We start from the raw sequence: 25,197 nt of genomic DNA, 5'->3' as shown, positions 1-25,197 counted from the left end.
TTTTTTCAAAAAGTATTTTAGTTAAGTTGTGCAAGAGCTTCTAGTTAAAACGGCTGCATACAAAAATTCCAAACAACTGATGTGTACAGCAGAAGGCCCTTTTTATAAAAAGCAGTTTTAGCCTGGAATATATTATTATTATTATTATTATTTTACTTTAAGCTCTTTGTATAATGTCCATTGGCCAGTTTGCTTCCTGAGTGGAATAGGCTCACTTAACCGGGCAAACTTTAGATGCTTTGAAAAAACTGATGTAAATAAATCACTGACCTTTTCAAATCCTTTAATAGTCTAATGGAGAAAATACATACCACACTATACAGCTATTACACTGTTACAGTACAGCTGTTAATATCATTTTTAGTGTTAACATAATTTTGAGATCTTTGAGATGTGAGGAGACCCCACAGGCCAATCCGTCGTGCGTTAAGCTCCACACTACCATAAAATTTATTAGCTATGAGACAAAATAGTTCCAGTGGTTTTTATTTCAAATCATTGTTTGGTGTACAAGAATGAGAGATAGCATAACAGAATTCAACAGCAGGTAGAAGTGACCTGTTTCAAGTAGCACCATAGAGGCAGGAGAAATAGATGAAGGCAGGAATTGGTGTACAAATAATTTGGTGAGATTTGGAATTATTCTAGTGGGTGGAGGCTTCCTTCAGGGAGCAAAATTTATTTCTATTTATGTACTGTTTTCAAGTTATTACTATCTTTTATATATATATTTTTTTCTTAAAATGACTTTCCTTCCTCTCTTTCCATGGTTCATTTTGCATATCTTAAATCCCTGCATCTTTTACATAAACTAAACCATTCAGTATTCCATTATTACATCCATCAAAATTTATTTACACTGCTGAATTTATCTTAAGGTTGCCAACATTTTCAAGTGTACACAATCCCCCCCCCATATATTCAATACACATTTTCCAATCTTCTCTAAATGTATGTTCTTCTTGTTTCTATATGTTAAGTCTGCAAGCTGCACATATTCCGTCAGCTCAAGTTGCCATTCTTCTTTAGTTGGGACCTCACTCGTTTTCCATTTTTGGACTAACAAAACATGGGCCGCTGTAGTGGCATACATAAATAATCGTTTTTGACACCTGGGAATTTCATTCTGGATTATCTCCAACAGAAATGATTCTGGTTGTTGTTTTTTTAAGGTACTTTTAAACACTTTTTTCAATTCATTATGGATTATTTCCCAATACTCTTTTACGCCTTTACAGGTCCACCACATATGAAAGAACGTCCCCCTACCTCTTTGCATCTCCAGCACTTATCTGATTCAGTCTTATATATCTTAGCAAGCCTAACTTAGCAAGTTATTACTATCCATTTATTATTTCTATCCCATCTTTCTGTCAAGGAGCTCAAGGCGGCATACATGAGTCTCCTGCTTCCCATTTCATCCTTATAAAGAGCTCTGTGAAGTAGATTAGGCTGAGTGATGGTGACTGAACAAAGTCACCCAGAGAGCCTCATGACTCAGTGGAGATTTCAACCCTGGTTTCCCAGGTCCTAGTCCAATACACCCAAATGTCATCTGGATGCTGTGTCAGACAGCAAGATGTCAGCAACGCTGCTTCCCCCTGTCTACCAATAATCCTCCACGGTGATGCAAAACCATTAGTGATTATTTTTATTCAATCTTCCTTTGAGCTGGTCTCCAGCCCACACTTAAAGAAAGTACTGTTGTCTCTAGCTGACAGTACCACCAAATGCCACCAACCACATATAGTTTTCAATAGCACGAAAATGTTCAGCTTTGATTCATGCCATCACAAGTTGTGTGGATGGCGATTTTGACCTTAGAAACCTCTCTTTACCTATACAAAGAGGGTATCTAGGTGATTCATTACACAATATATGAGTCTCTGAGCTTCACAGCAAGGTACAAATTCTTAAGATATGGGCGTATAAAAACTTAGCAAAATCTGGTAGAAGATGACCAAGCGAAGAAGAGGTAAAAAAATTCCAGAACAGATACATAATGCATAAGAAAGCCTGTGGAAAACATTTGCTCTCTTAAAAAATACTTCAGTTCATTGGCACATATCCCTTGTTTTGAGAGTTTCTTGACTATACCTAGTTTCTGTTGAATTGGCCACACAACCAGAGATTTTGAGAAGCAAATGGTCCAATGCAACAAGCATCTACAGAGCAAATAAGGCTCTAGGAGGAAGCACCAAGGTTATGCCAGTGCGTGACTTGGGCTATTTCCCCCACATTGCCAAGGATGCTTCACTGTCTGACATCGTGCAAATGTGTCATATAGAATTGGACAGAGAAAATGCATGGGGGTGGTATCAAAGATGACCCGGATTTGGATAATCAGAACATACTGAGGGAGCTTGGTGGTGGGGATCTTACTCCCATGGCATCCTAACATTCTTACACTAATTAGTAACCTTCCTACCTAACTGTAAATAAACTTTAAACTGGACAATATTGTTATTTTGGGGTTTCAATAAGTTGATAATGCATGGTGTTAAAGATGGCCTTAAGTACTTTGTTGTGACTCCATATGATCATATAGTACAAGACAATGTGTACAAAGTCTGATTTTATTGTACAGGGTGATTCATAATGAAGCATACAGTTTCCATTTACTATAAATGGAAACTGCATACTTCATTATGAATTACCCTGTATTACATATCTAACATATATTAATTTTATATATTCTGCTTGGCCTGTGTGGCTTCAGATGCCATTGGAAATGACTGGGTGGAGGCTTTGAAGCTTGCATTTATTAGGGAAGGAAGTATATTTTTCAACAGCCAGATCCACTTATTCCCTTATTAGATTGAATCCTATCAGACCTCTGCCCCATTTCTTTTTAAATTATTTATTGCCTAGAAACTGTAGATTTTGGACTGACTTGTTTCTTGAAGTTACAGCAGGTTAGCCAGATGGAAAAGTTTCCAAGAAAAAAAAGAAACAAAGAAACGGCAGGGTGGGGGGTAGAACATCACTTGTCTAAGTCAACTTCTAAGTAATAATCATTTTAGCTCCAAGTGAGGTGTACTTTCTGCAAGACTTGAATGCAACAAGTAGGTTCTCATGACATATTGAATTTATACTCTTACGATATGTGCTTGGACAGAATAGATTACTATTCTAAAGTAAGCTATTATCAATTCTGTTCTTAAATTTGATTATCGGGCAGAATAAATCCAAGAAGCTGGGAACATATAGGACTGGTTCGCACCGAACTGTCTCTGCCTTTGCAAGTTGCTCCAATCTTCTCTAGAAAAATGTTTCTTATTCAATAGCAGATGTGCATTCACAGTAGAAAACACTGCAGATATTTGAGAAACGTTTGTCCACCTGTTGTGTAACAACCTCTGTGAATATTTAAGAAAGGTCAATATGAACTTTTGGAAGAATAGTTTGGTAGCTTCTGAAAAGCTGTGCTCAGGGGGCAGCAGGCAGAAAGAGATTTATATTCTTTCAAAGCGTGTTATTTTGAGAGCAATTTCCTTCAAGTGCAATACTGTTTAAGTTGGGTCTGATGCTTGGCTACCAGCAAATAGGTACCCTTAGGAAGCTAAAACACAAGCAGCATGCTTGGGAAATCAAAGCAGTCCCTTTATTGCTGTGTAAAAACAGGCACAAAAGCCAAACCAACTAAGCTGCTTTCCACAAAAACAGGCAGCAGCAGAATGCGAGGCATTTCACAGTCAGGGGCTGGAGGCATATAAAATTATCTCTGAAGGCAATTTATATCCTGTGATGCATAAATAGAAGGGGGCTCAACTCGCCAATTAGGCATTGTGGCTTGGATACAAAGATTCCTGTGCATGAGCAGAAAGGATTTCTGCACAACTCACATTCTTTACTAAACCTTCTCCCTAATTTTCTCCTATATGCACCCACAAAACCACCCCAGAAGTTCTTTTGTATCCCAAAAAGGATACAAAAAAACTTTCTTAAATTTTACGAGGAATTATATAAAAAAGGAAAAGAAGACCCAACTCAAATAGATAGGTATCTGGAGAACTGTAAAGGAAAGGCCATAACGGAAGAAGAAAAATCTCAATTAAACAGACCTATAAGGATAGAGGAGATCCAGAATGCGATAAAAAAAATGAAATTAGGGAAAGCACCGGGACCGGATGGTCTATCGGCAAAATACTATAAAGTTCTGGGGGATGAGTTGGCAACAACGCTTTGTGAGACCATGAATAATATACTAAGAGGAGGAAAGATACCTGAGTCCTGGAGAGAGGCTTTTATAACGTTAATTCCAAAACCGGACACAGACAAATTGAACATTAAGAACTATAGGCCAATATCTTTATTAAATAACGATTACAAAATATATGCAGATATCATGGCAAACAGATTGAAAAAATGTTTAATAAATTTAATCCATAAGGACCAGGCGGGTTTCCTCCCAAATAGGTTCATGAAAGATAATTTGAGACACATTATAAACATAATTGAACATTTGGAGATTAATAACGATATACCTGCGGCACTGATTTTCATAGACGCCAAAAAGGCGTTCGATAATGTCTCTTGGTTATTTCTAATAAAATCTCTGGAGGTGGCAGGGATAGAAGGTGAATTCTTGAAAGGAATACAGGCAATATATTCAACCCAATTCGCCAAATTGGTAATAAATAACAATCTTACTAACACATTTAAAATCGAGAAGGGTACAAGACAGGGGTGCCCCCTCTCCCCGCTATTATTTATTATAGTATTAGAAGTATTGGCGAATAAAATAAGATCGAAACGAGAGATACAAGGAATTAAAATAGGAATGAAGGAATTTAAATTAAGAGCTTACGCGGATGACCTAATGTTATCTTTGGAAGAACTGCAAGGTAGTTTGGACAAGGCGCTGGAGATCTTAGAAGAATATGGTAAACTATCCGGTTTTAAACTGAACAAATTAAAAACTAAAATGTTGACAAAAAACCTGGGTGCTGAGGAAAGAGAAGAACTGGAGAGAAAACATGGGATAAAGGAGGTTAAAAAAATAAAGTATTTAGGAATATGGCTTACACCAAAAAATATAAATTTAATTGAAGATAATTATACGATAACATGGAAAGAAATCAAAAAAGATTTGGAGGTCTGGAATAGAGTTAACCTCTCGTGGATGGGCAGGATGGAGACAATAAAAATGAATGTTCTTCCAAGAATGCTGTTCTTGTTTCAAAATATACCGGTAATCAGAGGGTCAAAATTATTCAAAGATTGGCAGAAAACTCTTTCACGATTTATTTGGCAGGGAAGGAGGCCAAGGATTAGATTTAAATTACTTACGGATCGAAAGGAGAGAGGGGGACTTGCAGTCCCTAACTTAAAACTATACTACGAGGCTGCCTGCCTGCCTATGCTGGGTTAAAGATTGGATAACCTTGGAAAATACTGACTTATTGGACCTTGAAGGGGCAGACAATAGGTTCGGATGGCATGCCTACTTATGGGCAAATAAAGAGAAGGCTCATAAAGGTTTCTCAAATCACATCATTAGGGGTCCACTATATGAAGTTTGGGAAAAAAATAAAAAATTGCTAGAATGGAGAACACCCTGGTGGCTGTCCCCAATAAATATCCTAACTATTAAAAAAATAAATATGGAGGAGCAGAAATTAACATATGAAGATCTATTGATAAGATCGGAAGACAGCTGGAAACTAAAGCCATATGAGGAGCTGAAGGGAAAGTTGACAAGCTGGTTACAGTACCATCAAATCAATGCAATTTGGTTAAAAGATAAAAAAACTGGAATGAATGAAAAGAAATCCAAATTTCAAATTGAAATAATAGAAAGTAAATCTAAATTATTATCTAAAATGTACAATTTATTATTGGAATGGGACACAAAAGATGAAGAAATTAAGGAAGTTATGGTTAAATGGGCAATAGATCTGGGGCATAATATAGAGTATGAAAAATGGTCAAAATTGTGGAACGAAGGAATAAAATTCACGGCGAGTGTTGCAATCAGAGAAAATCTAGAGAAGATGATATATAGATGGTATATTACGCCAGAGAAGTTAAGTAGGATGTATAAGACTGGAAACAAGGCCTGCTGGAAATGCAAAATAAAAGAGGGCAATTTCATACACATGTGATGGACATGTGAAGAAATAAAAAAAATTTGGGACACGATATATAATGAATTAAAAAAAATATTTAGATATACATTCCCTAAAAAGCCAGAGGCCTTCTTATTAGGTATCATTGGAAAGGAAATTAAGAAAGAAGACAGAGTTTTATTTCAATATTCAACAGCAGCGGCCAGAATGTTAATTGCCCAAAATTGGAAAAATAGAAATATACCAACGGTGAGGGAATGGCAATCGAAACTTTATAACTTCGTCGAATTAGCTAAAATGACACAGAGAATTAGAAACCAAAAGAATACAAAGTTAAATAACGATTGGATTAAATTTATGACATATATTGAAGGTAACTATAGTAACCTACCAGATATAGCAGGCTTGTTATGAAACTTTCGATGTATAGATAGATCAATTAACCAACACCAGCTGTAAAAATGAAACTCTTAAAATTAAGAACCCGAATTCAGGAGGGAGGAAGTCAGCTAGTATGGGTTATGTATTAGTTCATTTTTATTTTTATTTCTTTGGTGCTTTTTTTCCTGTTACTTAATTTAATAAGTATTGGATTTAATGTAATTCTTTCTTTTTTCTGTCTTAGTTGTTGTTGTAAATGGTTTTGTTTTTTTCGTTGTGTGTGCATGATAAATGAAAGTTAATAAAAAGAATTAAAAAAACAAACAAAAAAACACCCCAGAAGTTCTAATGTTGAACGTGATGCGAAATGGGGATCTGCAGCTGAGGAATGTGACCTTCCCACGTGCATAAGAAAATGCTTTTTGCTGTTCTTTCTACATTACACATGATGGAGAGCAGCAAATGATCACAGCTTCCTAATAATAATAATAATAATAATAATAATAATAATACCTTGCCTGTCTGACTGGGTTGCCCCAGCCACTCTGGTTGGCTTCCGACATATATTAAACATAATAAAACATTGCACATTCAAAAGCTTCCCTATACAGGGCTGCCTTCAGATGTCTTCTAAAGATGATAGAATTACTCATCCCCTTGACATCAGATGGGAAGCTGTTCCGCTGAACTGGTCAGTAACCTTACAGTCTATGTGTGAGTTTCCCCTTTATTCTGTTTTACATTGAGCATAGCGAACCTTAAGCTCTGCTCAGGTGGAATCTCTCAATGCTTCTTAATGGTGAAACTGAGCTGAATGAAATAAATTTTACATGGAAAAATAAACCAGTGACATAGCCATGATGATGGTTGACAAAGTCTATTAGGGAATTGAAAATTCAACAGCTTTCTGACTTGTTGCACGTACTATGTGCCCGCCATTTTCTTAATACCAGTGCTGTCCTGTCCCTGTCCCTTTAAAGTTCAGTATTATTGGAATTTCAGTTGTCCTGAAGAGGCTGGGGATGGTGTGTGGTGTCTCTCCGCCACTCGCCATGAACATTTCTCGGGTACTCTGCAGCCGCCCTTGGCACCACATGCTTCCTGATCTGAAAAAGGCCTATGAGACAAGTTTACCTCATAACGAGCTTTTAATTGAGGCCCAGGAACCTGGGAAAGCCAGAGAGTACGGATCACTGGTGAGGTTATTTGGAGAATGAGAAGAAGGATGCTCCTAAACATCCCTTAAAGCTAGAGGTAAAGGTACCCCTCCCCTTCATGGATCACTGCCTTGCCGTGGCGAAGGGGCTTGAATAACTCAGAGAAGCTATGAGCTATGCCGTGCAGGGCCGCCCAAGATGGACAGGTCATAGTGGAGAGTTTTGACCAAACATGATCCACCTGGAGCAGGAACCGGCAAGCCACTCCAGTATCCCTGCCAAGAAAACTCCATGGACAAAGACAACAGGCATATAAAAGTTATGACGCTGGAAGATGAGCCCCTCAGGTCGGAAGGCGTCCAACATGCTACTGAGGAAGAGCAGAGGACAAGTACAAGTAGATCCAGAGCTGATGAAGCGGCTGGGCCAAAGCCGAAAGGACGCTCAGTTGCGGATATGCCTGGAAGCGAAAGGAAAATCCAATGCTGTAAAGAAAAATATTGCATAGGAACCTGGAATGTAAGAACCATGAACCTTGGTAAGTTGGATGTGGTCAAAGATGAGATGGCAAGAATAAATATTGACATCCTGGACATCAGTGAACTAAAATGGACGGGAATGGGCGAATTCAGTTCGGATGACCATCATATCTACTACTGTGGGCAAGAATCCCGTAAAAGAAATGGAGTGGCCCTCATAGTCAACAAAAGAGTGGTGAAAGCTATACTGGGATGCAATCTCAAAAATGATAGAATGATCTTGATACGAATCCAAGGCAGACCTTTTAACATCACAGTAATCCAAGTTTATGCACCAACTACTGGTGCTGAAGAAACTGAAATTGACCAGTTCTGTGAAGACTTACAACACCTTCTAGAAATGACACCAAAGAAGGATGTTCTTCTCATTATAGGGGATTGGAATGCTAAAGTAGGGAGTCAAGAGATAAAAGGAACAACTGGCAAGTTTGGCCTTGGAGTTCAAAATGAAGCAGGGCAAAGTTCTGCCAAGAGAACAAGCTGGTCATCACAAACACTCTTTTCCAACAACACAAGAGATGACTCTACACATGGACATCACCAGATGGGCAGCATCAAAATCAGATTGATTATATTCTCTGCAGCCAAAGATGGAGAAGCTCTATACAGTCAGCAAAAACAAGACCTGGAGCTGACTGTGGCTCAGATCATCAGCTTCTTATAGCAAAATTCAAGCTTAAACTGAAGAAAGTAGGAAAAACCACTAGGCCGGTAAGATACAATCTAAGTCAAATCCCTTATGAATACACAGTGGAAGTGAGGAACAGGTTTAAGGATTTAGATTTGGTGGACAGAGTGCCTGAAGAACTATGGGTGGAGGCTCGTAACATTATACAGGAGGCAGCAACTAAAACCATCCCAATGAAAAGGAAATGCAAGAAAGCAAAGTGGCTGTTCAACGAGGCCTTACAAATAGCGGGGGAGAGAAGACAAGCAAAATGCGAGGGAGATAGTAAAAGATACAGGAAATTGAATGCAGATTTCCAAAAAAAAGCAAGGAGAGACAAGAAGGCCTTCTTAAACGAGCAATGCAAAGAAATAGAGGAAAACAATAGAATGGGAAGAACCAGAGATCTGTTCAAGAAAATTGGAGATATGAAAGGAACATTTCGTACAAAGATTATCATAATAAAAGACAAAAGTGGAAAGGACCTAACAGAAGCAGAAGACATCAAGAAGAGGTGGCAAGAATACACAGAGGAATTATACCAGAAAGAAATAGATGTCTCGTACACTCCAGGTAGTGTGGTTGCTGACCTTGAGCCAGACATCCTGGAGAGTGAAGTCAAATGGGCCTTAGAAAGCACTGCAAATAACAAGGCCAGTGGAAGTGATGGTATTCCAGATGAACTATTTAAAATTTTAAACGATGATGCTGTCAAGGTGCTACACTCAATATGCCAGCAAATTTGGAAAACTCAGCAGTGGCCAGAGGATTGGAGAAGATCAGTCTACATCCCAATCCCAAAGAAGGGCAGTGCCAAAGAATGCTCCAACTACCACACAATTGCACTCATTTCACACGCTAGCAAGGTTATGCTTAAAATTCTACAAGGCAGGCTTAAGCAGTATGTGGACCGAGAACTCCCAGAAGTGCAAGCTGAATTTCGAAGGGGCAGAGGAACCAGAGACCAAACTGCAAACATGTGCTGGATTATGGAGAAAGCTAGAGAGTTCCAGAAAGACATCTACTTCTGCTTCATTGACTATGCAAAAGCCTTTGACTGTGTCGACCACAGCAAACTATGGCAGGTTCTTAAAGAAATGGGAGTGCCTGATCACCTCATCTGTCTCCTGAGAAATCTCTATGTGGGACAAGAAGCTACAATTTGAACTGGATATGGAACAACTGATTGGTTCAAAATTGGGAAAGGAATACAGCAAGGCTGTATATTGTCTCCCTGGTTATTTAACTTATATGCAGAATTCATCATGCGAAAGGCTGGACTGGATGAATCCCAAGCCGGAATTAAGATCGCCGGAAGAAATATCAACAACCTCAGATATGCAGATGACACAACCTTGATGGCAGAAAGTGAGGAGGAATTAAAAAACCTTTTAATGAGGGTGAAAGAGGAGAGCGCAAAATATGGTCTGAAGCTCAACATCAAAAAAACGAAGATCATGGCCACTGGTCCCATCACCTCCTAGCAAATAGAAGGGGAAGAAATGGAGGCAGTGAGAGATTTTACTTTCTTGGGCTCCATGATCACTGCAGATGGTGACAGTAGTCACAAAATTAAAAGACGCCTGCTCCTTGGGAGAAAGGCGATGGCAAACCTAGACAGCATCTTAAAAAGCAGAGACATCACCTTGCCAACAAAGGTCCGTATAGTTTAAGCTATGGTTTTCCCAGTAGTGATGTATGGAAGTGAGAGCTGGACCATCAAGAAGGCTGATCGCCGAAGAATTGATGCTTTTGAATTATGGTGTTGGAGGAGACTCTTGAGAGTCCCATGGACTGCAAGAAGATCAAACCTCTCCATTCTGAAGGAAATCAGCCCTGAGTGCTCACTGGAAGGACAAATCGTGAAGCTGAGGCTCCAATACTTTGGCCACCTCATGAGAAGAGAAGACTCCCTAGAAAAGACCCTGATGTTGGGAAAGATGGAGGGCACAAGGAGAAGGGGACGACAGAGGACGAGATGGTTGGACAGTGTTCTCGAAGCTACAAACATGAGCCTGACCAAACTGCGGGAGGCGGTGGAAGACAGTAGTGCCTGGCGTGCTCTGGTCCATGGGGTCACGAAGAGTCGGACACGACGTTTAGTCCCCTGACCCCAGGTACCCCTGACCGTTAGGTCCAGTCTCGGACGACTCTGGGGTTGCATGCTCATCTTGCTCTATAAGCCGAGGGAGCCGGCATTTGTCCGCAGACAGTTTTTCCGGGTCATGTGGCCAGCATGACTAAGCCGCTTCTGGCAAACCAGAGCAGTGCACGGATACACCATTTACCTTCCCACCAGAGCAGTACCTATTTATCTACTTGAACTTGACATGCTTTCAAACTGCTAGGTGGGCAGGAGCTGGGACTGAGCAAAGGATGCTTACCCAGTCGCGGGGATTCAAACTGCCGACCTTCTGATCGGCAAGCCCTAGGCTCTGTGGTTTAGACCATAGCACCACCCACGTGCCTTAAACATCCCTTAGGCACCTCAAAAGTAACACAGGCACAACAGAAAGCTTACATACCTCCCTGGAGAATTGCACTGACATTTTTCTCTCACTGTTGCTAATTTTCAAATACGTTCTCCCTCCCGCATTAACTGATGGAGATATGTCAAAAAAAGGAGGATAATATTTTTTGGCACAACGCTAATACCCAAACTGGTTCAGTTATATGAGTAATTTAAGAAAAAGCAAATGCTGTAAAAAGTACAGTGTTCATTCCAACAGCAGGAAAAAGTGAAACATATACCAAGCTACTCTTTGATTCGAGGAAAACTATTATGGATTATGGCATATTAGTATCCAAACCAAGGAATTCATCCTATATTCAGGCGTTAGCAGACTCCAGCTAGCTCCCAGGATTTTCTTACTAGGCATTCCATTAAGCGCTTGTGTAACCACAGTGAAATGGATGCTTGAAAACAGGAGCTGCTAAACTTCGTGGGCATGTTTGCAAACTGGAGAAGCCGTTGTGGGCACAACATACGGAAATGTGATATGCTGTGTCTGGCATATTGCCTGTTAGGAACTGCCTAATTCTCACACATGTTTTGTTCCAAAGGCAGAACCTTAAAGAAATATTGCAAATGTTTGGAATGCTGTGAAATGATTAAAAAGTCATGATTTTTCACACAGATACTGTACCATACCCTGTTCTGCATCTAATGTTCTCGAAAGTCTCCAGTAATTGTTGTTAATTCTCCTTATTGATGATTTTATCGTTTTATTTTTATATTTTTGCACACAGTCTTGAGGTTTTTGTTTAACATTCAAGCGGTGTATAAATTTTATGAAATAACTAAATAAAGTAAGAAACAAACCCTGGAAAATAAATTTAAATGAACAAAACTGCAGAGCCAGCAGTTAAAGCAACTGATAAAATAATGTAAAATAACAATAAATAAATAAATAAAAAATCAACAATAAACCCATGATAGGATGGACTTTGACTGGTGCATCAAAGATGGCAGACAAAACACACAGCAAACTTGCTGACAGTGAAGATTCCACAGTCTGGGTCTAACCACAGACCACCTGTTTGACCTCTGAAGGTACGGAGTGTAGTCAGAGAAAGGCCTTTGGTGAAGATGAGGAATGTTTGTTCAACTTCAAAAGTAAATCTCTTCTGTCCAGTGGGGCTTATTCCCTACTTAAGCGTCCCCAGGAATTTTTCATACTGAGTAGTGACGTCTACTATGCAGAGAGAAAGTGTATGTATGGGTAGATCCACAATTTCATAATGCATACAAGTATTGCCAAAACAAACTCTAAGGTCAATGGGTGCTTTCAAGAACCAATAAATAGCAAGTCCAAATTACACTTTTCTAGCCTTCGGAATCACAGAATACCATCGCAAAGAAGAATTTTCGAATAACCAATCAAACATAGTTGAGACATATGGCTTCAAAGACGGTAGCTTTCCTTTCAATTTAGCACACAAATGGTTTTCATTAAGACGATCCCCTCTTTAGCGTTTTGGTTTCCATCTTTGTTTACTGTTGTAAGACTTATCACTTAAACTTTCTGGAAGGTATATGTCTGTGCTTATATACATGCCACACACATGTGGTTGTTGCCCTGAGCATTTCCAATCTATCCCAATGTCTGTCTAGCTAGTTTTCATTTAGTTACTTTCACCTTTTTCGTTTGTTGACAGGAAAAGGAGATAAGAGAGGCAAGCTTAGCTGGAGGTCTGGACTGAGAGAGACGCTCTCAGCAGGCTGTATATAAAATTAATACTGTAGGCTTCTCAAGCATTCCCATCTGCATTCTCAAGAGGATTGTTTTTTCTTGACAAACAACAGAGGTCTACAGGGACTTCCTGCCCGAACTATAAAGGGCAGCAAACCAGTTTTAAATTGACTCTTTTCCAGCCTGGAGTTATGTACTTGTTAGGCTGCAAATTTCACAAGACTAAATTCTTGTTACTGGGAATCTATCTATCTATGTCAATATATCCACGTATCTATCTAACACTAAGAGGACAGAAAACAAGAGACAGAAAATAAATAACAGGCTCTTGTGGGGAAAAAATGTGAATTGTGAAAGTATAATTCTTTTAGTTTTAGGCTTTGCAGAAGAGAATCGAAAGGATTACAGGCAAGCTGATAGAGGGTGACATTTGCTTCAGGGGGAAAGGGAAGCCCTTAATGAAATCCACAAGCCTGGCTTCCAGTGGTTTTAGGAAAACCATGCCCTTCCCCAGCCGTCTAAAGCCAGTATCTAAAGAGGGTATCATAAACGATTTGTGGGCTGGGGACTCTTGTCAATAAAGCACTGGCATTAAATGACTTTAAAACGTTATATGAAATGAAAACACAGTTAAGCAGCAAGCTAAGAACCATATTTTTCTGTTCACGTGAAATAATAAATGGCAGCTGAATCCCCCCTTCACATTGCATGGGGACGTGGCCAAAGATAGTTGCTGAAACATGGTGTCCTCTTTCAAAGTCAACAAGCTACTGAAGCAAGAACCTCTGTGTTTAAGATGAATTCACCCTATGAACTTCAAACAGAATTCAGAAGGTTGAAGAATATACTTGTTGAAGCAGCTGGTAGATCAGACTGGATGTATATGATAACAGCGAGCAAATGCTGGAATCCCCACTGCAGTGACGCATAAAGCGAGGCCATTGAGCATGGCAGGCCCTCTCGGCCAACTCCTTTTAAACTAGACTTTTGCTATAAATGCAAGGCTTCGTTTTGAAATAAATCACATCACCATGCTATGACTCTATACGTAGGAAGCCCTTTGATTTTCAGTGGGACTCATCCTGAGCACTCTTCTCACATTACCTTAGAAATCCTGCACTTTCCCACACCACCTTCAAGTATGCGCTCTGCCTGTGAGCTATGGCCCCTTCTGAAAATCAAGTTATTCCATGTATCTCCTGCACAGTATCTCTCTGGGATTTGCAGACTTTAAAAAACCCAACACCGAGACAAGACCAACGATTATCCGAAAGGATAGATTACAAATTAGTGACTGCGCATTGCCCTTTGCCAAGAATATATAATCTGCCAAGGCCCTTCTGACTGAAGACTTGACAAGTTGGAGATGGCTGGTGGTGAGAAGATATCATTTGTTTTCTGATAAAGTGAAGACATGGAAAAATTTCCAGGTCACATGCACACCACATATTTGGGCTTTCCCAAAAGAATCTTGGGAACTGTGGTTTGTTAAGGGTAATGGGAACTGTAGCTCTGTGAGGCGTAGACGACAGTTCTCATGTTTTCTTAGGGGAAACCATGTGCTATAAATATAAGGGGCGGATGTGACTTCACTCTCACAGCAGGCCCTACCACATAAAGTTGTTGCAAAGAGAAAAAAGGAGTGGAACCATGTTCTCTGGGCTCTTTTGAGATAGGAATATAGAGATATAATTAACACACCTGTTCTTTTTTACAGCACTTCGTAAGCAATTTTAGAACACCACTTGAAATGGCCAAATATCCTATTTTTCCCTCAGAAAAATCTCTAGATTAGTTTTATTGTTTTCTAACTCCCACAGCATGATCAACATGCTATGAAGAAAAGACCATTGAAAGAGGATGATGGCATACTATTAATGTTTCACAGAAGGTTCAACCAATAAAAAATTGGGAGTCCACATAGTTTGAACTACACAGTTTTACAGGGGAATAATCTGGAAAAAAATGATGAACTCCTCATTAACTTTATAATACCCTAGAATACTGGACTAACAACATTACAGAATGGTAAACTAACAAGTTGCACATATAAAAACCCCACACAATTATGATAATGCATACTATTGTACAAAAATCCTGCCTCCTAGACTGAAGAAGGCTTCTAAAAAGTTCACTCCGGTTAATCAATTGTGAACACTTTCAGAATAATAAATTGTCACCACCATGTTGTGTTTTTTAAAATAATGTTGCTGGCTAATTGCAATTAAAAAAGAAAAAAGAAATGTGAATGCTATTAAGTCTCATAGTAATTTTAATAGGGGTGTTATTTTTTTTAAGATATGCCCCTAAAGAAGGGCTGTGCTTTTTGTATTTCAATAAACCTTTTTACATCTTTAACATTCTGCTTTGCATTAGAAAACAGAGGCCAGTAGTTAAATGCTGTGGGCACATTAATTGTGCTTTTTTGGCGACCAAAGTAAGAAACGAAACCTTAAGTGACCTTAACTCACCTATGTAGTTCTACCTTCCCTTACTATTATTTGTTTATCCAAGTCTCATGTATTTAATATGTCTGCTCTGGTTTTATACGACCTGTAAATTGTGGGGTGGGGTGGGAAGCCTCTAATTGAACCAAGCATATTACTGTGGCATGCTGTTCCTGTACAACTCATACTAACCTATAGCAAATTCATAGATTTTTCTAAGACTACATGTACGTTCCTCCACATTATGCAAAATTGTTCTGGTATGTGGTTTCTCAGGACTGAATTTGAGACATGCACCATGAAATTAGTCTGGGACAATAAGGTTACTGAGTGATTAGTACATGGGTATTGTAGTTTTGACCTTTCTGGAATATACTTTGTCAAAGCTATACTTTTCTGGTCCCATCTGGTGATATTAAAACTCAGTAAACCTGGGATAAGATTGCAGGTGGCAGTGAACCCAGCTACTCCACTTCGTAATTTTGTTCCAGGTTTGTCTGTTTATTTGTTTACTTAGCCTCTCAGATCCATCTTTTTGGTGTTGGGTCACTCCAGAGTTGATTCCATGAAACACCAAAAAGTACTTCTCATGAACAAGCCTTCACTGAAATACAGCTTCAGAATGACAGCGTGGTACAGCAGTTAGACTACAATGCTGGATAAGGATTGAGGAAACCCTCATCAGTGAAGCTCACCAGGTGACCTGTCACCATCTCTCAGCCTGACTTGCCTACAGGGTTTTGTGAGGATAAAAAGGGGGAGAAGCACCAAAAGCCACATACAGCAAATAAACTTTGCCTAGGAACCAAAGAACTACTCGAAGTTTCTGCATGCCCAAGGGAGCTTGTGTTCCCACCCCAAAAAACTGGAAGCTTTTAAAACTCACAAGACTTTCAAGAGCAGTTGATATAGGCTCAGAATCCAGGGATGAAGGGAGCAAATGACTTTTGGCAGCATTTTCTCCTCTCCACTGCCATGTCCCACCCCTCAGTGGGGTTAATATTTGTACTTCTCACCTCTACTGTAATGATTAGGGTGCTGCAGTAGGACCAAGGAGATCAGGGTTCAAATGCAAGCTCTGTTGCAACTTTGGACTACTCATTGTGAAAGTCTGGAAGCTAACACGGTAGCTGGAGGTGGAGGGAGAAGGCTATGGAATGGGACAAAAAGGATTTCCAGGAAAAGAAACAGTCTCTGCCTATGATCCATCCCATTGTCATTTACCCTAGACCATGGGTAGGCAAACTAAGGCCCGGGGGCTGGATCCGGCCTAATCGCTTTCTAAATGTGGTCTGTGGATGGTCAGGGAATCAGAGTGTTTTTACACGAGTAGAATATGTCCTTTTATTTAAACTGCATCTCTGGGTTATTTGTGGGGCATAGGAATTCGTTCATTTCCCCCCCAAAATATAGTCCGGCCCCCCACAAGGTCTGAGGGACAGTGGACCAGCCCCCTGCTGAAAAAGTTTGCTGACCCCTGCCCTAGACCTTACATTCACACAATTCTCTTCTGCTGTTAATCCACAGAAGGGACATGTTAGAGTGCATCAAGGAGGCAGAATCAAGCCCCCACTTTTTAAAGGCTGACCTCCAAGACAACCTGGAACCAAATACCCTCAGGCTTGGGTACCTAAAGCAGTTCCTTCAATACTTGTTCTCAGTCTGGGATCTGAGGAAATGGGCAACTAGTTTCACACGAGGGAGTGGGTTTTCAAACAGCAGCTTTCCCCCTCAAGCCGTTGGGCATCATGAAGGAGTGTATGAGGATCTGCTGTTTAAAGAAAAGTCAAGAATTCCAATGCACATTCCCAGGACCTTCTAAATTCCAGCCTAATTATCTCCAAGTAACTCAGTATTTTCAGGCTTAAATTTTTATGACTGTTCCAGTGAGATGCCTCCCACCAGCCGTCTGCATCATGTACTTCAGCATTCACTTTTCTGTAAATGGTGGCACTTAGTTGGCAAAAATGAAGAGTTGCGCATACAACAATCATTGCTGCCAAGAACACAAAATGCATATATATGGAAAACTTAGTCCTCATAAATGCGAGGTTTTAGTTATTCCTCATCAATGTGGAATTATAAATCACATGGATGAGCAACTAAAATGTCTCAAGAAAAGCACAACCCATTTGTTAGTCTGGTGCCTGACTTGTTCTTTGAAACAGACGTAAACAAGAAGGTTCAAGGAGAGTCTTCATTTCAGACAGGAACTGGCAAATCCATTCTTATTTTAAAAATGATTAATAATGTACTTCCAACTGGTGTTCAAGGAATGGTATGTGCTCAATCTAAACTGTATGTTTCCTTTTATTTCCTTGCAACTGTAAGCAGTCCAGTCCTCATTCCCCTGAAAGTGTCGAGATAATGTCTTTTGAGAGAAGGTGAGTGGCATATAATTCTCTAAAGACATCATCTCAACACTTTCAGGGGAATGGGGACTGGACTGCTTACAGTTGCAAGGAAATAAAAGGAAACATGCAGTTTAGACTGAGTACATACAGTTTTGATTGAACAACCATAAAGTACGCAAGTCCACGCCATCTATTTCCCTCAGGTTAGGCAAGGCCTAGAAAAATAGCTGGCGAATCTTTTGAATTGGGGATGAACTCCCTCAGTCACTGTCACCTCTCCCAGTTCACCTGGAAGTAACAAAGTACAACAGACTCATCCTTCTTGAGTCTACAAGGCAACTTCCACAGGCCAATAAATTACCATTAAGCAAAACTGGGGTGGTGAACAATTGGTAAACTTTGTACAAACAGTAAATGACAAAATGCAGGGTCTTCAGATGGAAAGTTGTAACTAGCTGTCTATATTAAGCCCAGATATCAGCTACGATATCTGGGTTTCAGAGAAGAAAAAGTGATTATATATGATCTTCTGGAATCCAGGGAAATGAATTTAGCACTAAAAAGGACTTATTAGAATGGGCTGCGTGCTTAAGAGTAAGTCCCAAGAACCAATTTAATCAAAATAAAAGGCATACAATTCAGAGATTTATAGCAAAAAAACTTCTACTGTACATCATTGCCACATACCCTGGCATTAGAATAAGACAATACATAAAGAACAGTTTCCTATTTAGAGAAGCTCAAAGGAGATAATGGCAACATGGGAAGGAAGAGAGAAGAAAAGGTCATGGCCCACAAATATTGTCAGGAGATACAATTAAGCATAATATTTCCCATTAGGAATGAGACTTTACTGAATAACTAGCTTGAGCTGGGAATTGAATGGTGAGAGATGAAAGTGCTTCTAGCTGCTGAGAACTTGGCCGGGGGCAGGAGAGACCTTAAAACATCTCTCAGAAATCATAAAATGGTGTTTGTGTTTGTGTGGGGATCAGTTTTCAGAGACTTTCAGGTCTAAGCAAAGTCACTGTACTTGCTAATCCATAATACAAAAAAGGATTTTTATTTCTTTTTAATAAAAAGCTTAATTAAAGCCTTGGACTATGGGGTTGGCGAGATCTGCTAAACAGTTATTATGCCGACGTGCCCGGAGAGCCTTTCAAAACAGTTGTTATTTTGGCATCCCTAGAAGGAAGACGTCGTTTCTCACCCTTGCTTTTTATGTTTTGTTTGTCTAAAAGTTGAGCAACAATGTGCAAACAGCATTGTTACAGCATACCAGACTTCTTGTCTAATCCCTAACAATGAAAGTGTAAGATGCTCTTAAACATTTGAACTCTTGGTTCAGGAAGGTGACTAAACTCCTAAGCCTTTGTCTAAGCTGCTCTGATATCTAAATAAAATTCCCACTGTTGCTAACACCAGCACAGGGCCACCAGAGGTGACAATGGGTGGAAGCAGCCATATATCAAAAGTCAGTTAAACTTCTCAAAGTGTGTGAGCAATGCACTCTTTCCAGTGACACACAGGTGACTATATACATGTACATTTGCAACTCTATCCCCACACTGAGCACCAGCACCCTAACCCTAACCCTTCTGTTGAGATATTGAATTTCTGGAGACCAAAGAATTCTGGAAAGCTCTAGTTCAGGCTGATGCATAAGCACATAAAAAAAAAATATCAAAGAGAAAGGCACCCCAGCGAATCGAAAGTCCAACATTTTCTCAGTAAGGGGCTGTTGTGACAAAATAGTGGTGTTTACCAGGCAGAGATACGGGAGCATAGAGACAGATGGGAAGTGTAACAAATTTCTCCCTTTCTCACTCGACGCCAGCTTCTTGCTGAGAACTCTGGGTGGGTAGTGACTAGTTTTCACTGGATGATTACTGTGAAGGTGTAGTGGATTAGAATACCTGGCTAGTTAACTGCTGACAAGTCCCAGGGCCATATGAAATGCTCCTTTCATATCCCCCCTGTCTCTACATTGACTACAGGCAGTTACTATTAGCAGGGCCAGTCGAATATATTTTGCTGCTTGAGACAAAGACAAAATGGTGGCCCACTTTCTACATATAGGACTCAACTGGACTGGTAGCTGCACATTACCTCATCACTGGTAACAAGGCAGCATCCACCTAAAACAACAGGCTGTCAATGGGTGTGCAAGGGGGCCTTGGAAACAGTGCGGGCCTGCAGTTGTTTTGCACCCACCAGCACTGGCTGCCTGAGTGGACTGGCTCCCCATTCCTAATGGCAGAGCTGGCTCAAGCATCTCCAGATGCTGATCTCTGGTTTGTAAGAGGCTTCCCCATTTTGTTTTGCTTGTTAAACTCTTCTGCCCCCACTCCCACGAAACGGAGGGGAAACATCTGTAATTTAAGAAATGCTTAGCAATCTCTCCAGAATCATGTTTATAAATAAACAAAAGAGCACATGAACATAAAACGTTCTTCTTCTTCCGACATGCAGCTCGAAAGCTACATTCAGGATAACATGAAAAAAGAAATGGTGGAGATCCAGCAGAATGCAGTGCAGAACCAGACGGCGGTCATGATTGAAATAGGCACAAATCTGCTAAATCAAACCGCTGAACAGACCCGCAAATTAACAGATGTTGAAGCACATGTAAGTACCAGTCGTTCAAGCTGAAGCTAACTATGAACTCAAAGGACTCGTGTGCCCTATATTGTATGCTTTAAGTCAGGCTGGGCAATATTTGGTTTCCAACATTGTGATGTATCACAATGTCTGAACTAAGGATAGAACTATGTAGAGACATTGGCTGGCTTCACGTTTTTTTCTAACATTATGATTTTTGCAAGGCAAACAAACTTCATGATTCACGATATATTGCCAGGTCAAAAATTATGAAACCGATATCACGATATGAATTTCAAACCAGTTTGGGACGATGTTATCGCCCAGCCCTACTAATCAGTCAATTAAAACTTACACTAGTAGACTGCACAGTATAAATCATAGCTCCAACGCTTGACAGCACCACAAAAAACCTGATCTTAGTCACAAATCTTTGTGGATCTTTGTGTTTTTCACATAATAACAAAGCAAGCAACCAATCATAGAACACATTTCAGGACACAGGGGAGACCTACGAATTGTTGAGGGGATCTCTTATATAAATTATGAGAATCCATAAGGATCTATGGTTCTGTGAGGGGAAACTGGTCTCCTTGCAGCTCCCAGCACCTAGAATTCTTTACGGGAAGCTATGACTGTTTAACATGGTATGATACTGCAGATGGAGGCTTGCTGTTTACATAGCACTCTAATTTGCAAAGTGTTTCAAGAAGGTTAATGTTATTCCTATTCACCAGCACAGTGGGACATGGTGGCGCTGTGGGTTAAACCACAGAGCCTAAGACTTGCCAATCAGAAGGTCGGCGGTTAGAATCCCCGTGACGGGGGGAGCTCCCATTGTTCGGTCCCAGCTCCTGCCAACCTAGCAGTTTGAAAGCACGTCAAAGTGCAAGTAGATAAATAGGTACCGCTCCGGTGGGAAGGTAAACGGCGTTTCTGTGTGCTGCTCTGGTTTGCTAGAAGTGGCTTAGTCATGCTGGCCACATGACCCGGAAGCTCTATGCCGGCTCCCTCGGCCAATAAAGCGAGATGAGCACCGCAACCCCAGAGTCAGTCACGACTGGACCTAATGGTCAGGGGTCCCTTTACCTTTTACCTTTATGACTGTTTAACATGGTATGATACTGCTTTAAAAGTATACTGCAGATGGAGGTTTGCTGTTTACATAGCACTCTAATTTGCAAAGTGTTTCAAGAAGGTTACTGTTATTCCTATTCACCAGCACAGTGGTCAAACTATTGTTTGAAACTGAGAAGTTCTGATCCGAACTAGCATCAAAATTCAGAGCTGAGTCCAATTTGCAACACTCAGGCTGCAAAAACTTGGAGTGACCTAAGTTATGCACCCCTTATGCTAGGCATAGTCTGCAATGGAACTTGGATAAGCCTGAGCATTTCAATGGTTATAATTTAGTTGCAGGATAAATCAAAAGATTGAACTGAGTGGGAGAAAGGTTAGGGAGTAACAGGAAGCTACAAAGAAAAATAAATTGTCACATTTTTTTCAAGTTGTTGTTCAAGTCCCAAATCAATTGTGGGGAACAGAGACATTCCCATACTCAGATTGGAACAACAACAAAAATTGCTCTTCATTTTAGATTTCAAGTCATCCAAAAATATGGTTATTATGGAGTAACCGCAAACTATTATATTCACAGAAAAAACAATATGGATGTTTTGAAATAATAAATTCATTTCAGAACTCCTTACATTCTTAGAATAAGCTAAGTAAGCTTTTTGAGTGGAGCTTGTGTATAGTTACAGTTATTTTCCAGACTTTTAAACTAAAGTGAATGGTGGTTGGGGAGGAAAACCTAGCGTTAGCACATAGCGATTGGTTAGTATAAAAACCAAAAGCATTCTATACAGTACTGAAAACAAGGTGACAAAATTTCATATTGATGGTGTGGGGTTGTATTTTCAAAAGCTCTTCCAACGTAGTAGTTCACCATATGTGGTAAACTAAGTACACCAGGGAAAGGGTTCTGCTACATGATGACTCTCAGATCACTACCATATTTGCACTGTAATGTTGCTTCCTATAAAGACGGAAACACTTAAATCTCTACTTCAGAACAATACTAAATCATCTCCGCTTTATTCCATTTTTCATGTCCAAAGTGGTCCAAGGTCAAAAGTGTGAGTAGCAGAGTCAATGAAACATTTGTTTGATTGCTTCCGAAAAGTCATGTGGATCAGTTTCAAACCATGTGTAATGTCATACTACTGCAAACTTATATGTCTGAAGAATGCTTTTATAGTCAGCATTAGCTTAGAAGCTGAATATTTGTGCTGGTGACTGGGTTTGTACTGGGTTTAATTAACAATGTAAGGGGATTAAATAAAGAACTACTCTTTCAAAGACGCTAGTTCTGGCCACAGTGATCCACGCTCTGGTTATCTCCCAAATGGGTTACTACAATGTGTTATTTGTGGAGCTGCTCTTGAAGACAGTTCTCAGAAGCTTCAGGAGCCTCAGAATAGACTGCTGGAATATTGACTAGTGCGGCCTAATTTACCCATATCACAGCAGTTTTAACAGAACTGGCTGTCAGTTTATTTCGGGGCCCAACTGAAGGAGTTGGTTCCTACTTTAAAATTCAAAATGGTATGGGGCCCAAATTTCAGGAGTGTATGTGTGTGTTTCATTTCAACCTGTTGCTGCTCTTTAAGATCTTCTACAGAAGCCCTTCCTATGTTCCTCTTTCACCAGAGGGACAAATATTATTACTAAGGAAGAGGGTTTCCTTGGCAGTGTACCCTCAGTGATGGAATGTCCCCGCAAGAAGATCACTGGCACCAACATGGCTTAATTTAGGTACCAGGCAAAATCATTTTGATTTTTTGAGGCATTTTAATAGACTTTAGTGAATTAATTGTGCAAGTTCTGGTACATTTTGAAGTTTCATCTTCTATTTTCTTAATATTTTGTGTTGTCTGTTGCCTTGGAACTTGATATGATAAAGGGCAGTGTGTGTGTGTGTGTGTGTGTGTGTGTGTAATATCTTCTAATTAATGAATGAATTCCTCTGCAACAATTTGGAAATACCCTTAAGTGTGAAAACATGTCCTCAATGACCATTCAATATGAAGGATGTGAGTAATAAATTCCTCCTGCCAACTGAAGCCAAATTCTGATGAATTAAAAGAGTTATTTTAAAACACAATGAGGAGCATGCAGCAGAATGGAATGCTAAGCAACAGTCCATGTGACAATTTTGCTGCCTCATTCTTAAAAACAGATGTTGTTCTTGAGACTTCAAGAATAAGCAGCGGATATCATACTAACCTGGAACCATGGAATGATTAATCAAGAAAGAAAAACAAACCCTATCTGCAGGTACACCCACAGTGACCTAGAAGTGACTCCAGTCAGCGTGGCAACTTAGAAAATCACCACCACATCCACAAAATGGCTGTCACATCCAGGAGGCTACAACTGTGGGTGCCCTTGGTCATTCATAAAACTGGGAACAGCTCAGGTCACGACACACAAGACTGATACGGCCCACATATATTGCAACTTGTCTTCTGCAAACATAGACATAAGTAAATGTCACTTACATTTTATCAAACCTTCAAGAGGTTTTAGCTTTCCTTTCATTCAGGTAAATAGTGATGATAGTCTAGGTATTTTAGGACGGGATTAATTTGAAAATTATTCTGAATTATCTCAAATATGATCCAAAATTGCATTTCTCAAAATGTAGGTACTGAATCAGACAACAAGGCTTGAGCTTCAGCTTCAGGCGCATTCAATTTCAACTATCAAACTAGAAAGGCAGATTTCAGACCAGACCAGCGAGATAGGAAAACTGCAAGAAAAAAACAGGTAATAACTCTTCCTATCTGGTAATGTATTATTGTTCTCAAATGCGCTTTATTCCCAGCAGGGAAATCTATAATGAGATGACGAATTGAAATAACCTCAGGATATTTCAAATGAGCATCAAGTCTTTTGTAACAATGAACAGAAATGGAGATGACTTTTTTAACACCAGGAAATATTATTTGTATGCATGGAATTTGAAATGTGCCAGAAGTTATGGGGCCACATTCTTCATTCCCAAGACCATGTGTGCAATATATAGAATTCAACTGACATGCACATAGGTCCTGTTGAAGAAATGAAAATAACCATCATTTAAAATCTAAGTTCTTTCCTGCTTGCAAAATAACCATCATTTAAAATCTAAGTTCTCTCCTGCTTGCAAAAGCTCTGTAGCTTTTAGTCTTCACCCTCACTAAAGTCCCCACTTTTCCTCCTACTTACAGATAAGCAGAGACTACAAATAACAAAAACTGATATGTGATTTGGAAAAGGAGAATACCGGTAGCTCCGCAGATTAGTCATTTCAGCAATACTGTAAAGATGGCCTTCATCAATCTTGTGCCATCAATATATTTTGGACCACAAGCCCCATCACCCCTAGCTTTCCACTGTTGTGCTGGCTGAAGTGATGGGAGTTGCAGTCTAAAAAAAAATGCAGGGGGGCCAGGTGGGTAATGGGAGCTGTAAGAGAATAAGCAGCAATCAATGGATGCCAACTTACATGTGTAATTCCTTTGAACTTGAGGAATGACTATCAGGTCTTGAGCTCATTAAAGGCATCCCATTGCCTTGAGAGCCTCAAGGTCCATAAATAGCAACACCCTAGTGGTCCCGGGCCCTAAGGAAGTTAGATTAGCTTCAATCAGAGCCAGGGCTTTTTCAGCTGTGGCTCCGACCTGGTAGAACGCTCTGTCTCATGAGACCAGGGCCCTGCAGGATCTGATTTCTTTCCGCAG

General features: G+C 39.9%; 2 protein-coding genes across 2 annotated transcripts in view; one reads left to right on the top strand and one right to left on the bottom strand.

Annotated features, from left to right (window-relative positions):
- The window catches only part of MCPH1 (microcephalin 1), a 119,750-nt gene that overhangs the window by 44,209 nt on the left and 50,344 nt on the right, over nt 1–25,197 (bottom strand). The window lies entirely within an intron of this gene.
- The window catches only part of ANGPT2 (angiopoietin 2), a 51,134-nt gene that overhangs the window by 7,758 nt on the left and 18,179 nt on the right, over nt 1–25,197 (top strand). The window contains exons 2-3 of the mRNA XM_079969932.1: nt 20,282–20,437; nt 24,120–24,241. Coding sequence (XP_079826058.1) covers nt 20,282–20,437; nt 24,120–24,241 — 278 coding nt within the window. The remainder of the gene's footprint in view (nt 1–20,281; nt 20,438–24,119; nt 24,242–25,197) is intronic.

This window comes from Podarcis cretensis (assembly GCF_951804945.1).
Source record: "Podarcis cretensis genome assembly, chromosome: 3".
NCBI classification, from domain to species: Eukaryota; Metazoa; Chordata; class Lepidosauria; order Squamata; family Lacertidae; genus Podarcis; species Podarcis cretensis.
The sequence above is the reverse complement of the archived record's forward strand: the minus strand, read 5'-3'. Positions and strand labels throughout refer to the sequence as shown.